General features: G+C 36.4%; 1 protein-coding gene across 1 annotated transcript in view; it reads left to right on the forward strand.

The window, feature by feature from the left end:
* Positions 1-12,662, forward strand: part of NUF2 (NUF2, NDC80 kinetochore complex component) — a 29,063-nt gene extending 16,401 nt beyond the window's left edge. Inside the window, exons 9-13 of the mRNA XM_008058071.2 lie at positions 457-594; positions 2,519-2,659; positions 4,784-4,959; positions 6,162-6,297; positions 12,400-12,662. Coding sequence (XP_008056262.1) covers positions 457-594; positions 2,519-2,659; positions 4,784-4,959; positions 6,162-6,297; positions 12,400-12,534 — 726 coding nt within the window. The 3' untranslated portion in view covers positions 12,535-12,662. The remainder of the gene's footprint in view (positions 1-456; positions 595-2,518; positions 2,660-4,783; positions 4,960-6,161; positions 6,298-12,399) is intronic.
* The last annotated feature ends 3,020 nt before the right edge of the window (positions 12,663-15,682 follow it).

The raw sequence follows: 15,682 nt of genomic DNA on the forward strand, positions 1-15,682 counted from the left end.
TAGTATAGAGTTGCACATATAATAATTGTACTATTTACAGAAGAATGTAAAGAAAATGGGAGTAGGATTTTCAAGGATCAGTAGAAGTTCAGCAGGTAGACAAGAATGTGATGATGCTGTTTTAGGAGGACCGTACTGACCAAAGATCACTTAGACTTGTCTAACATAACACTAGTTTTGCCAGATTGTAGGATTTAGTAGGAACTGGTGAGAGAGGTGAGACTGGGAAGGAGAGTAGTAGCCACAGAGTGAAAGGCCTTCAATGTCCTGATAAGGAGCTTGATCTTTGGCCTGTACATAAATGTGAACAATTAAGCAGGCAAGTGATATGGTCAGAATTTCATTTACCACCATTATAGTGAACATGAACCTAATGTTTTGTTCTGTTCTATTATTGGAATGACAAATCACCAATCTTATTATTATATCTAATATATAAAACTTATTTCTCCACAGAATGAACTAAAATTGTCAGTGGTTTCTTTGAAAGAACTACAAGAGAGTTTGAAAACAAAAATTGTGGATTCTCCAGAAAAGCTGAAGAATTATAAAGAAAAAATGAAAGATAAAGTCCAGAAGCTTAAAAAGGCCAGAGTGAGTTTTCTTTTTTACTTTAATGCTTTTGTATCTTTTTTTACAAAAAGCAAACTCTTGTTCAATTATATTTTAATTTCCTGATTTCTGGATTATCTGTACTTCTCTTCCTCTTTAATATTTTCGTTTATCTCTAATGTGTACCTCTTCTCTAAAGTGCACATGGGCAAAAGAAATATAATTTCAGGACATTTGCTCAATTATGCAACAAATTTTTGGGTGTCAAACAAATGCTCTGTCCTCATGAGATTCAGTTTCTTTATTACAAAGGTATTAAATTTTACAAACAATTGTATAATTACAAACTATAATATATATGAAAAAGCATAGGCTATGTATGTGTAGGGGCAGGGGGCATATGAGAAATCTCTAATGTCTCATCATTTTTGCTGTAAACGTCAAACTGCTCAAAATATTAAAATGTTTTAAAAAGTAGCATCAAAAGAGGGAAAAATGTGTAGAACGCTTTGAAATAGTATAATGGGGGATCCCAGTTTAGTACTGTGGGAATCAGGTGCAAGAGGGAAGGAAGTAGAAATTTATGCTAACATCTGAAGAATGAACAGTAAATTGTACATGGGAGAGGGTTGATGGCAGAGGGAATAGCATATGTGAATTCTGTCAGGTAGTAAGGAACCAGCTATGCTCAATGTTATGGGTTACTGTAAGACAGCAGTCCCCAACCTTTTGGACATCAGGGCCCGGTTTCTTGGAAGACAATTTTTTCATGGATGGAGGTGGGGGGGCGTTGGGGAGGGAGAATCATCAAGCATTAGAGTCTCATAAGGAGTGTACAATTTAGATTCCCCACATGTGTAGTTCACAATAGGGTTCGTGTTCCTATGAGAATCTGATGCCCCTGCTGATCTGACAGGAAACAGAGCTCACCTCGCCCACCCTCACTTCCTGCTGTGTGACCCAATTCTTCATAGACCATGGACCAGTACTGGTCTGCTATCCACGAACTGGGGACCCCTATTGTAAGAAATGAATTGAAGTGGGCAGTACAAAATCAGAAGTGGTTAGGCAATTTAGCATCCTTTATGAAGCAAGGTTGTTTTTGTTTTTTTTCCTATAAAGATCCTGACTCCATAAAATGTTTTCAAACTATTAACATTTCTGGCTTATCTGAATTTGTTCTCCAAATTATTACTGAAAATTGAGATTATCACAAAAGAATTGACAAAGGTCACCAGAACAGAAATGAGAATCCAGAAGTAGATGTGTGTACTTAAGGGAAAAGGATGGTTTATATATAATCTTAGACTGAGATTTTTAAAATTAAGATTTAAAAAAATCTATGGAGAAAAGTAGACTTATTAGAACATATTTATAGTGCATATGTCAGAGATTATATCCATGATATGCAAAGAGTATTTATGAATTAATAAGAAAAAGGCAACAGAAAAATGAACAATAATATGATGAGGTATTTCACAAAAGATAAATTCCAACTGGTTAATAAGGTAGGACAAGAGACAGTCTAGTGAGAAGAAGGGAAAGAGTTTGTGTTGTTACAGTGGTTGTGGTAAATATGTTCATTTTGTAATTTTAGAAGAGGAGTTACTCTTTTTAAAAGAAGTAGCTATAATAACAGTTAATATACAAACGAATAGGAGAATTTTAAATGGGTAATAAGATTGCCCAGGAGTAATCAGAAATAGTTGGCGTATTAGCAGAATGCACTATTGGAAGGTACTTTATAAAATTTGGTTGTTTTCTTGTTTGAGGGTATATGGCAAACTAAGAAGCATAATTCTATTTGCTTAGACACATGTCAATAATAGTGCTTTGTTATTGACCTAGAAACTTAATTGTTTTCTGCTCTTAAGCTTTCAGTATTAAGTGTAAAAATTATTTAAGAGCAAATTGACATTACTGCAGTTTCAGAAAGGAGAATATCACACTTTTTTTTCTTTCAAAGCAAGAAGTGGTGGAGAAGTATGAAATCTATGGAGACTTGGTTGATTGCCTCCCTTCGTGTCAACTGGAAGTGCAGTTATATCAAAAGAAAATACAGGACCTCTCAGATAATAGGGAAACCGTAAGCAGTATCTTAAAGGAGGTTTGTATTGTGTTGAATTTCCTTGTCTTTATTATGTAATAGCTGACTATAACTTTTTGGATTTTGCTTTCACTTTTTTGTTTGTTTATTTGTTTGTTTTGAGTTGGAGTCTCACTCTGTTGCCCAGACTGGAGTACAATGGCCACTCCTGGCCACCGCAGCCTCGACCTGCTGGGCTCCGGTGATCCTTCCGCCTCAGCCTTCCAGGCACACGCTACCACTCCCGGCTGATTTTTTTTTTTTTTATCGTAGAGATGAGTTCTCACCAAGTTGCCTGGGCGGGTCTCGAACCCGCGGGCTCAGGCAGTCCACTCACCTCAGCCTCCCAAAGGCACGGGATTACAGGTTAAGCCACCGAGCCCGGCTGCTTTCACTTTTTGTTATTATTTTTCCTAAAGGAAAGCAGCGTATTCTACAGTATAATAGATGTGGCAATGAATGCTAGGAAAAAGACATTCTTTTTAAACATACCAGTAGCAAGACACATGTTTTAATCTTCAGCTGAGATGATAAAGTTTAATTTATAAATTAGTCACAGTAAGAGCTGAACAACAGTTACTAACAAAATAGAACAACTATAACAATATGCTGTCACTCGCTTTATCTAAGTGGTCTCTCACTTTATCTTAAAATGGCTCATTTTCCTATAGTCACCCTTCTTGTGATGATGTGAGAGGATAAAATCCCTACGTTGATGAGAGGACGTGAAATGAAGGGCCTAGGCACCATGACATATTGTTGGTCTACTGTTCGCCTTCTAATTATAAGTGAGAAGCAGGATCTGTGTTTTGTGATCCGGGGTCATAAGCCATTACGGCGTCAGTGGTTAGATGTTGAAGACTGAAGAACAAGCAGCATAGGTAGAAGCCTGGCTTCTCTGGACAAAGGGATGAGTCTCGTCCTGGGCAGGACGCAGTGGGATGCTGTGGGATTTCACCACGCTACTCAGAACAAGCATGCAATTTAAAACTGATAAATTGCTTATTTCTGAAATTTTCCGTTTGATATTTTTGGACAACCGTTGACTGTGGGTAACTGAAACCGCAGAAAGTAAAACTATGGATGAGCAGGGACTGTTGCAGCGCAGTGGAATTTAAACTTGTTCTGACAGTTGCAAGGGATCTTATAATCGGAAGGCAGAACATCCCAACTTAGTGCCCAATTCTGTATGTAGGATCTATAGAGAGATTTAAAGTTATGGCATAGTCTCTACCTTGAAGAGTGAGAGCTAATGGCATTTAAGTTTCTCAGGCTAGACGCCTGAAATCCTTTATTGTTTTTTAGCTTTATCACCTTCATCCTGACTATCCCCAGGATCACTAACATTATATTTGATAAGCAGGGGTTTTTTTTGAAGGAAGTATGGGTTAGAAGATGAGATTGCTCGATGTATTCTTTCCTAGCTACCTAGTTCCCTCATCTGCTATCAAGAGTTACCCAAGAAAGATAATGATCTACTGCTTTGAATTATTTCTAAGGTCTACCCTTCTCTCTTTATTTCTACTACTTTAGTTTAGACCCTGTCCCCCTCAACTCTTGTCTACTAGCTAATCTTCTAAATATGTTCCTCTGTTCTAATTTTGCTGATAGAATAACATAATAACACCTCTGTAGTTGTCATGTCCTTTCTGAGTTATCCCTAGTACCTTCCTGTTGTCTCCTTTGTTCAGTCTGCATTTTTCTGCTGGGCTTTCAGGGGCTTTTTTATTTTGCTTTTTTTCTGAGTCAGAGTTTCACTCTGTCGCCCAGGCTGGAGTGCAATGGCGCACTCAGAGCCACTGCAGCCTTTGCTTGCTGGGCTTAGGCGATTCTTCCACCTCAGCCTTATAAGTAACTGGAACCACAGATGCTTGCCACCATACCTGGCTAATATTTTGATTTGTAGTAGAGATGAGTCTTGCCAAGCTGCCCAGGCTGTTCTCGAACTCCAGAGTTCAATTAGTCCTCTCCTCTGCCTCCCAAAGTGTTGGGATTACAAGCATGAGCTATTGCACCTGGGTTTAAACAACTTCATCACATTTAAAAATTGTATTTAATTATAGCTCATCTTAGAAAATACTCTTTCATTTTGTTTATAAATCCTAATTGTTTATATTGACTTTAAATAATTTTCATAAATTACAGAACCTGAATTTGGAGGACCAAATTGAAAGTGATGAGTCAGAATTGAAGAAATTGAAGACTGAAGAAAATTCATTCAAAAGACTGATGATTGTGAAGAAGGAGAAACTTGCCACAACACAATTCAAAATAAATAAGAAACATGAAGACATTAAGCAATACAAACGCACAGTAATTGAGTATGAAATTATTTTCTATTTTAGTGTTTTAGAAAGTAATTATGGAAAGCTAATACATCTTCCCCCTGGATTCCAAAATTACTATATTTTCAGAAGAGGTTTAAACAGTTTTATCTTTATTCCACCTTTAATTGACTAAAAGAGATGAATTAATTATAAAACTTATACTACAGGTCTAGAGTTAGAGATGTTTTAGCTACTTTTTTTATTTTCCCTAGATATAAAATTCCAATTCTTGTGACATTCTTCAGAATGCTACTGCATATCTCAGTACACTTTAGAGACTGTAGTCTGGAGTTGCATTCGAGTGAATTAACTGGCCCATCTTATAGTCCAACTGGTCTGTAGAGTTGTAGCATTTGGGTTTTGAGAAGTCTTATTTTTTAATTCAGGTAAGAAATAAGAGTTTGCTACATATGTTTTTTATATAGTCTATTGCAGCATTTTATTGGAAAAGCCTTCTTCCCATCAGTTCTAAGAATGTGTTTTTAGAATACCTGTCCTAAATATGTCTATGATGTCATTCTTTCATTTCCTATAAGGCACATGAGGGATTACCTCAGTATTTTCCTTCACACTTTCTCATGCTGATGAAGAAGCAGGGCAGAAGCTGAGGATTTGTTGCCAAACTGCCTTGCGGAAAAATTAATACTGCTTCACATTCCCACCAGCAATACCTAAGTGTGCACAACTGGGGAAATGTAACTTAAAATCTCCATTTTATTTTAAAAAAAATTTTTTTTTGAGTTGTAGTCTCACTCCGTCGCCCAGGCAGGAGTGCAGTGGCGCAGTCACAGCCACCCCATCGTTGATCTGCTGGGCTCCAGCGATCCTTCCACCTCAGCCTTCCAAGTAGCCAGAAATACAGGCACATGCTACCACGCCTGGCTAATTTTTTGATTTATTGTAGAGATGAGATCTTGCTATTTTAAAAATTTAATGTACTTATCTTTTTACTTGCCACTATCCTAATGAAAAAAAGTCTCCATTTTAAAGAATAGCTTTTAGATGAAAGCGCTCACTCTATATCATGACATGATTATAGCACCACACTGGGGTTTTATCTATTTTCTTTTATATCTTGAGAAGAGTTTTAGGTTTATCAAGCAAATACTGGCACATGGTCACTTTGGAATTTAGGATTATTTACCTATTTAGATGCTTAAGAGGAGTATATATTAGCTGTCTCTGTTTTCCTTTAGGGATTGCAATAAAGTTCAAGAAAAAAGAGGTGCTGTCTATGAGCAAGTAACCACAATTAATCAAGAAATCCAAAAAATTAAATTTGGAATTCAACAACTAAAAGATGCTGCTGAAAGGGAGAAACTCAAGTCCCAGGTGAATATGTGCTCATAAGAAATTAATTTCAGATGATCTCATGGGTTTAAAATGTAAATTCTGTCACCCTTACTATAAAGATTTTGTCAGTTCCCTGGAGAAGAAATTGACCCCTTGGGTCCTTTATTTTTATTTCCATTTATAGCACCTTTTCTGTTACCCTTGTAATTTGCACATATGCATATGTGTGTGTGTGTGTGTGTGTGTGTGTATCCTTCATACCTTTGTTCTTACTTGCCTTTTTTCCTGACAACATGTAGTGTGTGTGTGTGTGTGTGTGTGTGTGTGTGTGTGTCCTTCATACCTTTGTTCTTACTTGCCTTTTTGCCTGACAACATGTAATAGAATATTGTTCTTTTCAGTAAGAGTAATTGCTCCATAAGTTCTGAAATTTTTAGGTAAATGAACTGGGATTTTAAGTACTTTGTCTAAAAAATGTATCCTTTTTTTTCTGATACAAGGATCTCAAAAGTGTTTTTTAGCATCAATGTTGAGTGTCCTTGAGTAGTTAACTGAAACAAAACAGCTTAGCTTGATCCTTGTGTTAGTTATGGACATTTAATGATACCTGAAATTGTTTACTATTTATCTTTGCTTGTTTTTAGTATATTTATTTCATAGTTTCATTAACAGTCTTACCTGTTCCTCTCCTTTTCTTAACCGCCAGTGTCTCTAACAAGTAGTCTACTCCTGATACATTTATAATATCTCCATTCTCTGCTTGACTTACTTCTTACTTATTTATTTATTTATTTTAATAGGGTCATAGTCTCACTATGTTGCCCAGGCTGATGTGGAACTCCTGGGCTCAGTCAGTCTTCCTGCCTTGGGCTCTCAAAGTGCTGAGGCTTACAGGCACGAGCCACCTCACCCAACCCCTTCTTCACTTTTGAAGTTTACTTTATATCTTCAAGATTGTTCTATGAGAACAATTGCCCAAATTGATACAACAGAAATAAGTAAAAATACTCGTTTGTTATGCAAAATCCCATGGTCTCTTCTTCATTTTGCCTATGTTGACACCTAGATGGGGGTTTCTGAAGCCCCTGATATCTGATAAATATTTAAACACTTGCTGTCATACTTTTCACTATCCACACCCAATTTGCAAAAATTCCTAATGCTAGAAGAGCCACAGTGGACAATCCCCTTACCCGTTCTCAGGAATATTTATCTCCCTGAAGGATTACTTGCACTCATGAGCATTATCTCAAGGTTTCAAAGGAATGGAGAAAGGAAAGGAAGAAAAAAGAGTAAAAGGCAATAGAATACTTGTGATTCCCATTCCACGGTCTGTCCTGTACGCTGTCCTGCTTTTTTCTGTTCTTCTTTCTATATCCAATTACTTGTATTTTTCCTACCTCTTAACTGAATATCCATGAGGACTCAGTCTTTGGCCCTCTGTTTATCTCTAGAATGGAAATTACAAAAACTTTAGGAGATATTTAATGCTGCTTCTTAGACAAATCAAATCGAGAAATTTTTATGTGTTATCCCATGGTCTAGGTACAGTTAGTGAACCAGTTATTGATTACTAACTACTGTTACTAGTTATTAACTCAAACATGAGATACCTTTGTCAGTCATAAAAGATGCCCACTCCTACCTTATATTACTGTTATTTTTGTGAATGTGTGTCTTGGCATTTCTTGATAGTAGCATTTGTGTATTGTTAACCTTAGCATGTCATGACAAACCATACCTAGAACGGTGCCTTATATGTGCTATCCTTTCCATAAATATTTGTCAGTAGTTTCTTACTAGCTGTGTATTAGAATGCAATGAGGCATTTTTAAATGAGCAAACAAAGTCCCACCCAAATACATTCATTTAGAATTTCTAGCAATGGGGCCAATGAAACTGTTTTTTCGTATGACTTTTGAGAACCGCTGATAGGCTCTGCTTTAATAGTCTTACTGGTGTAGAGCTCATAATCACTCAAGCTGTTCTACTAGGAACAGTTAAAATGCTGTTTCTTATTTTGATTTTAAAATATTTATTTCTGTACTCTAGTAAACCCACTCTCAGGAGCAAATCTGTACCATCTTTTACTTAATAACTTAATAACCCTTCAGACATTTGAGGATAATAGTGATGGTTTCTTTCAGCCTTCTCTTATTCCAGTTAACAGCCCCAGTTTTCCAGACATTCTTTATATAGCTTAATTTTTAGTTTCATTACTATCCTGTTGATTGTCCTCTCTCTGTTTCCTACTTGTCGTAATTCCACTTAAAATGTAGAACTCAGTACTAAACATAATCTTGCAAAATAATGGTGTGACCAGCCCCAAAGCACAGTGCTTAGTGAAGTGTAAAATTGGGTTGAATTTTAGCAGCAGCATCTTGCCCTTGATCCTATTCGCTTGTGATTAAATGACCCGTCTTTTCCACATACAGTTCTGCCACCATACTAGTGCAGTTATTTTCCCACCATACTAGTGCAACTGTTACTTTCAACTATTATTTCTCCTAGGTTTTATTTTATTGTTTCAACCTAGATTGCGAAAATATGAATTTTAGTTTAAGTCTATCATTCTGTTTTTTTCATTAACTATTTATCATTGTTTGGTGTCACCTGTACATTTGATCAGCATGCCTTTTTCTCTAAGATAAAAATGTTGAAGCCGGGCTTGGTGGCTCAGCCTGTAATCCTGCGCCTTTGGGAGGCTGAGGTGAGTGGATTGCCTGAGCCCGCGGGTTCGAGACCCGCCTGGGCAGCGAGACCTCATCTCTACAATAAATAAAAAAATCAGCCAGGCGTGGTAGCACATGCCTGTAATTCCGGCTACTTGGAAGGCTGAGGCGGAAGGACCGCCGGAGCCCAGCAGGTCGAGGCTGCGGTGGCTGGGAGCGGCCACTGCACTCCAATCTGGGCGACAGAGTGAGACTCCAACTCAAAAAAAAAAAATGTTGAGTAGAACAGGGCCCTTTGTTGCATCATAATTTTTTCTTCAGAGTGGCATAGTACTACTGGTCAAAAATTTGGGTACAGTTGTTCAACTTGTTAAATTGTTCTGCCTACCTTGACCCAGTCTAAATTGTGATATCCATTTGTTCCACAACAGCTTGGGAAGTCTTTAAATTGGTGAAATCAGATACTTTTTGTCAAAGAACTCTCTTTAGTACTTCATAATCATCCTCCATGAAAAGGAAAAAAAGATATGTGAAGGTTGCCAAATTGTTTTTTGTGCTATTCTGTTGGATTTTGCAATCATATTTCTTTTTTCATTAAATATTCTTTCCTATAGACAATTTCTCTCTTCTAGTTTCAATTATTACCTTATTTGTATAGCTTTCAAGAATCTGTTTCCTATTCTGGCCTCTCAAAACAAAAATGGCATTTATGAAGTTACATGTAACATCTTCCCACATCTGTCCTTTCCTCACTTTCTCTCTCCTTTCCCTTCTTCTTTCTCTGTTTCACTCATTTCTTCATAAATTTCTTCCTGTTTTGTGATGACGTCATCATTTTCTATCACAAAGAATTTAAATTTTGGACTTGCTTTAGATAATTCTGACATCCAGATAATCACCAAGTTAATTTGTGATGTTTTAAAATTGGTAGTACTATTCATAACTAGCTCTTTCTGCTGTATATTTATCACATCATTTTGTAATACTCATGGATTGCAGTAACACTTGCTCAATTTCCTTTTTGACTTTAGACTCTTCTGCATCAAATCTGCCTTGAATACTAAGTACTGCCAAATTTATTCTGCTAAAATATTACCCTAAATACTATACTTTCTTGTTTAAAATGGGAACTCCCTGTTTTTTTGCAGTTTATTCATCCATTCAGTCAATATTTCAACAAATGGCCTGTGTATCTACTAGGTGTTGGGCATTACACTTGACTCAGAGAGTAAGTTATAAGCAAGGAAGGCAGGATTTCCACCTGTAGGACTTTCAAAATTTTATATCTAAGCTAATTATTTCTACTACTTAAGGTTCAATAAAGTTATATCTTCCATGTAACTTTCTCTTACGCTTTTCAAGTATCTTTGATTTCTCTCCTCTTCCAAATACTATAGCACTTTTAGTCTATTTTAAATGATCTGGATCTGTTCTGTCTGACTCGGTAGCTTTTAGCAATATGTGGATATTTGCATTTAAATGTAAATTAGTTACAGTGAAATAAAATTGAAAACTTAGTTTCTTATTTGCACTAGTTATATTTCAATTGTTGAGTATCTACTCTGATGTGATTTTATGTTTCTTAAGAGGGTAGAAAGCATCATTGTATTTTCCATTATACTCTTATACCATTTATAGTGCTACTTGTAGAAAGTACCCAACAATATATTTGGTTGATTAATTAATATGTACTTGTTTAAAAAACAGCTATGCTGGCTGTAAAACTCTATGCATATTGTACAGTCTTAAATATCTGTCATTTAAAAAGGAAGATAATTATCTAGACCAACAGTGTCCAATAGAACTTTCTATAGTAATGGGAATGTTCTTCTGTACTGTTTGGCAGCCAGTGGACACAAGTTGCTGACAGGCCCATGACATATAGCTAGTGCAACTGAAGAACTAAATTTTGAAGTTAATGTATTTAAATTAAATTTAAATTCTATTACATTTAAATAGCCACATGTGTCCAGCATAGAACTAGCTCTTGAATTTAAAAATATTTAACTACAATAAGGCCATCACAGTAAGACTTATTATATGTGAATTATTGTGAGCTAATATTATAAAGTTCTATTTAGATATAGAATTTAATTAGAAACTCTAAAATATATTGCATTTGTCAGAGATATGCTCTGTCACCAATTTATATCATGTGGGGGTTGGCTTAGGACTTCAGTTGTTTGTTTCTGTGTTCATGCCGCTGGAATTGGGCTTTAATTTTTTTTTTCCCCATTTATTGTGGCTTTACTGGCAGAATTTGATGACTACTTGAATGTGTTTTTTCTCGGGAGGCAAGTGTTCCTTTGGGCATGCTAAATGGTTGGTTCAGATGTTTACAGATTGTATGTCTTTATTTAGCCACTCTTAGTTTTGATAGCTTCTCATAAGTAATATCTTTCTACCAATTTATTCAGCTTTCTTTTTAGTATGAGTAAACATATACTCCTAGAGAACTAGGGAGTTAAATTGATCTATAAGCTGCTGAATGTGCTTTTTAAAAATGATATTCACACAAGCTAGCAACTAATTCACCTTGTTTTTTCTTACAAGATGTAAGAAATAAAGCTTTCAGAAATGTGTGATTTATTTTCCAAATGGTTCATATTCTATCATAGTTGTGGTAATTTGATAGCTCTTAGATCTCCTATTTTTATATTAGGATTTAGTAATTATGGTTGGATTTTTTGAGAGTATTTAGTCTTAAGTGTATATTTACATTTGCTTAATCTGGACTAATAGTTCTCAACTTGCATAGTGGCAGAATTGCTGGGAAAAGTTTCCTTTTTTGGAGCACTATGAATTCATACTATATTCAATTATAGCCTATATAATTTATTCAAAATCAGATAGTATCTATGCAGGAATTTAAACTGAGATAAGTTGTTATTAAAACTATAGGTTTAAGAAAAATACCAATGGAAGAGACAATTAAAATTGAGACTATTGTACTCATTTACTGCTTTTCTTCCCCCATTGGAAAAGACAGCTCTTTTCAGTGGCAAAGTTGTCCAGCTCTTTTCAGTGTCAAAATACTCTAAAAGGTATTAATATATTTTTTGTTAAAGCTGGTCCCATATCTTTGAACTGAGGATCAGGGACAAATGAAGAGGTTGTAGTTTCCTACAGTCATCTAGTTATTTTTCATGATTAACATGGAAAGCACTAAAGTAAAGTTTTTCTTGATAATTAAAAATATGTGTGTTTTTAATGTCTTGGAACCCTAACGGTTGTCACATTTCTCTCCATTTTCTTTTTAAGTAGCTGACTTTTTTAATGTGTTTGTACAGCTCATAGAAAGAATTTTTGATGAGAGCAGGTATATAAATGTACATGTGTTTGTGCATAAGAGTTTGGGCTTTAAAATATTATTAATAAATGTGAAGGAAATATTGGAATTCTTGTAACTCATTTTTAGCTTAGGTTGTTGTATGGGATGATTGATTCTTCTGTTTTGTTTTCTACTTAGGAAATATTTCTGAACTTGAAAACTGCTTTGGAAAAATACCATGAAGGCATTGAAAAGGCAGCAGAGGACTGTTATGCTAAGATAGATGAGAAGACAGCTGAACTGAGGAGGAAGGTGTTGAGAATGTCAACTTGATTAACAAAATTACATGTCTTTTTGTAAATGGCTTGCCATCTTTTAATTTTCCATTTGGAAAGTAAATAGTTAAATTGAAGCTAGTGGAAATATCAGAAGTACCAAATAATGTTGGCTTAATCAGTGTTAAAATAACTTGTGCAGCTATTCCTGTCCCTACTCTGCCCTTGGATGTAAATAGTTGTAGTAAAACAAAACTTGTTACCTTTGAAATATATATATTTTCTGTTGTTGTCTTGGCTATTGTATGTTGACATACAGAATTGGAATGTCATTGAACCCTGACTGTGTCCCAGGCATTGTGGTTGGAATCTCATTGGGTCTTTATGCAACTCTAGGTAGATATTTTTAGTACTACTTCACAGATGAAGTAACTAAAGGGCCCAAGCAATTAAATGATTGAGACAAAATTTGAACTGTGCTGTGTGCTACCAGATTCTGGAATGCTTCAGCTGTCCTATACTTTATAATGTAATTATTTAAAAGGGAAAGTTTGAGTACAGTCTTTTTTCATTGATGCCACTGGCATGTTTACAAGAAAAATGAGTTAAAACGTGTGAAAGTGACTGGAACAGTGCCTGGCATGTATTAGACACTCAGTACCCATTAGCATTTAGAGTTATGGGAGTTTCAGGTATTTTTCTCTTTGTCAAAAATAATTAAGTGTTACTGTAGGTAACAACCAGGCTTTCAGTGAGAGGGGCAGCAAAAATGGTGTCCAGGGAGGAACAGGTAGGAATTCAAAACTGAGCTGTTGACCTTTCTCTTTTTAAATAGTCAGGAATTTTCATCCACAGAAAGGGCTGCCTATGAATATTGGTAACTGGTGTAAACATGACCAGGTCCCTCTCATATTGAATTTTTTAAGATTTTTTTTTAAAGAAACTGCTAAACAGACAGAAATTGGAACCATTTCCCCTGAAAACTGCAACAAGACAAGGATGCCCACTCTTACTCCTGTTCATTATATTTTTGGAAGTTCTGGCTAGAGCAATCAGAGAAGAGAAAGCAATCGGGGTATCCAAATAGGAAAAGAGGAAGTCAAGTTATCTCTTTGCAGACGACATGATTGTATACCCTGAAAACCCAAGAGAATCTGTCAAAAACTCCTTGCACTAAAGGACTTTGGCAAAGTCTTGGGATATAAAATAAATGTGCAAAAGACAATTGCATTTCTATACACCAATAATAAACAAACCCAAATAAAAAGCACGATTCCATTCTCAATAACCACAAAAAAAAAAAAAAAGAAATACCTTGGCATCTTCCTAAGCACACTGAGAAAGACCTTTACAATGAAAACTCCAAAACACTGCTCAAAGAAATCAAAGATGATGTAAACAAGTGGAAAAATATTCCATGCTCTTGGATTGGAAGAATCAACATTGTTAAGATGTCCATTCTACCTAAGAAAATCTACAGATTTAATGCAATACCCATCAAATTACCAGCAACATTCTTCTCAGACCTAGAAACAACTACAGGAATTCATATGGAAACGTAAACAACCACGAATAGCCAAAACAATCCTCAACAAAAAAACAAAGCAGGCGGTATCGCACTCCCAGACTTTGAACTTTATTATAAAGCTACAATAATACCACTGGGGTGGTGGTGCTGGGAAAACTGGCTGGCCACATTCAGAAGATTGAAACAGGACCACTATCTATCCCCATACAAAAAAGTCAGCTAAATTGATCAGAGACCTAAATGTAAAACCTCAATCTATAAGAACCTTAGAAAACGTAGGAGACACCCTTATGAAAATTGGAACTGGCAATCAATTCCTGATCAAAACACCAAGTGCCCATGCCATAGAGATAAGATAGACAAGTGGGACCTTATCAAACTGGCAAGCTTCTGCAAAGCCAAAGAAACCATCAAGAGAGTGGGGAGATAGCCCACAGACTGGGAAAAAAATATTTGCCAACTCTGTCTGTCAAAGGCTTAACATCTGGGACGTACAAGGAACTCAATCATGCTGAAAAGAAAAAAACAGCCCCATTACAAAGTGGGCAAAAGATACGAATAGACAGTTCTTGACATACGAGCAGCCAACAGATACATGAAAAAATGTTCAGCCTCACTAGTCATCAAAGAAATGCAAATTAAAACTACACTGAGATACCACCTAACTCCAATCAGAATGGCCATCATCAATAACTCAAAAATAACAGATGCTGGAGAGGATGTGGCAAAAAGGGAACACTTCTACACTATTGGTAGGTGTGTAAGCTAGTACAGTCTCTGTGGAAAACTGTGGCAATACCTAAAAGTTCTAAAAGTTGACCTTCCATATGACCCCGCAATCCTCCTACTGGGAATATACCTGGAAGAACTCAAATCACTATAAAAAAGATACCTGCACATGTATCTTTATCACATCATTGTTCACAATAGTAAGAAAATGAAACCAACTTGCTGCCCATCAAAAGAGGACTGGGTAAAAAAAAAAATATGGTACATATACACAATGAAATATTGCACAGCCATAAAGAAGAACAAAATCATGAACTTCACAGCAACCTGTGAAGAGTCTATAATACTGAGTGATCTTTCACAGATACAAAGAACTGAGTATCATGTTCTCATAAGTGGACCTTGAACAACTGTTGTAATATAAGAAAAGGATTGACAGTAGTGGGAAACTGCAGGGGTGTGGGAGGGTGGGGAGGTGGGATTGGCAGTAATGGGAAAATGCCTGGGGAAGGGGGGCCACATCTCATCAACAAGGCTACCTGCACAATGAATATTTGTATACCTAACCCTGAATTGTACCCCACAATTTTAAAATAAAAAATTGAAAAGAAAATAGAATCTATTCTTGTGGGGGGAAAAAGGATTCAAGAAGGTACATAAGCTGGACTTGGTGGCTCAGCCTGTAATCCCGCACCTTTGGGGGGCTGATGTGAGTGGATTGCCTGAGCCCGCGGGTTCGAGACCCGCCTGAGCAGCGAGACCTCATCTCTACAATAAGTCAAAAAATCAGCCGGGCGTGGTAGCGCATGCCTGTAATTCCGGCTACTTGGAAGGCTGAGACGGAAGGATCACCGGAGCCCAGCAGGTCGAGGCGGCGGTGGCCGGGAGCAGCCACTGCGCTCCAGTCTGGGTGACAGAATGAGACTCCAACTCAAAAAAAAAAAAAAAA

The sequence above is a fragment of the Carlito syrichta genome, unplaced genomic scaffold, assembly GCF_000164805.1.
Source record: "Carlito syrichta isolate Samal-C Ts95f unplaced genomic scaffold, Tarsius_syrichta-2.0.1 Scaffold303203, whole genome shotgun sequence".
In the NCBI taxonomy this organism is placed as follows: domain Eukaryota; kingdom Metazoa; phylum Chordata; class Mammalia; order Primates; family Tarsiidae; genus Carlito; species Carlito syrichta.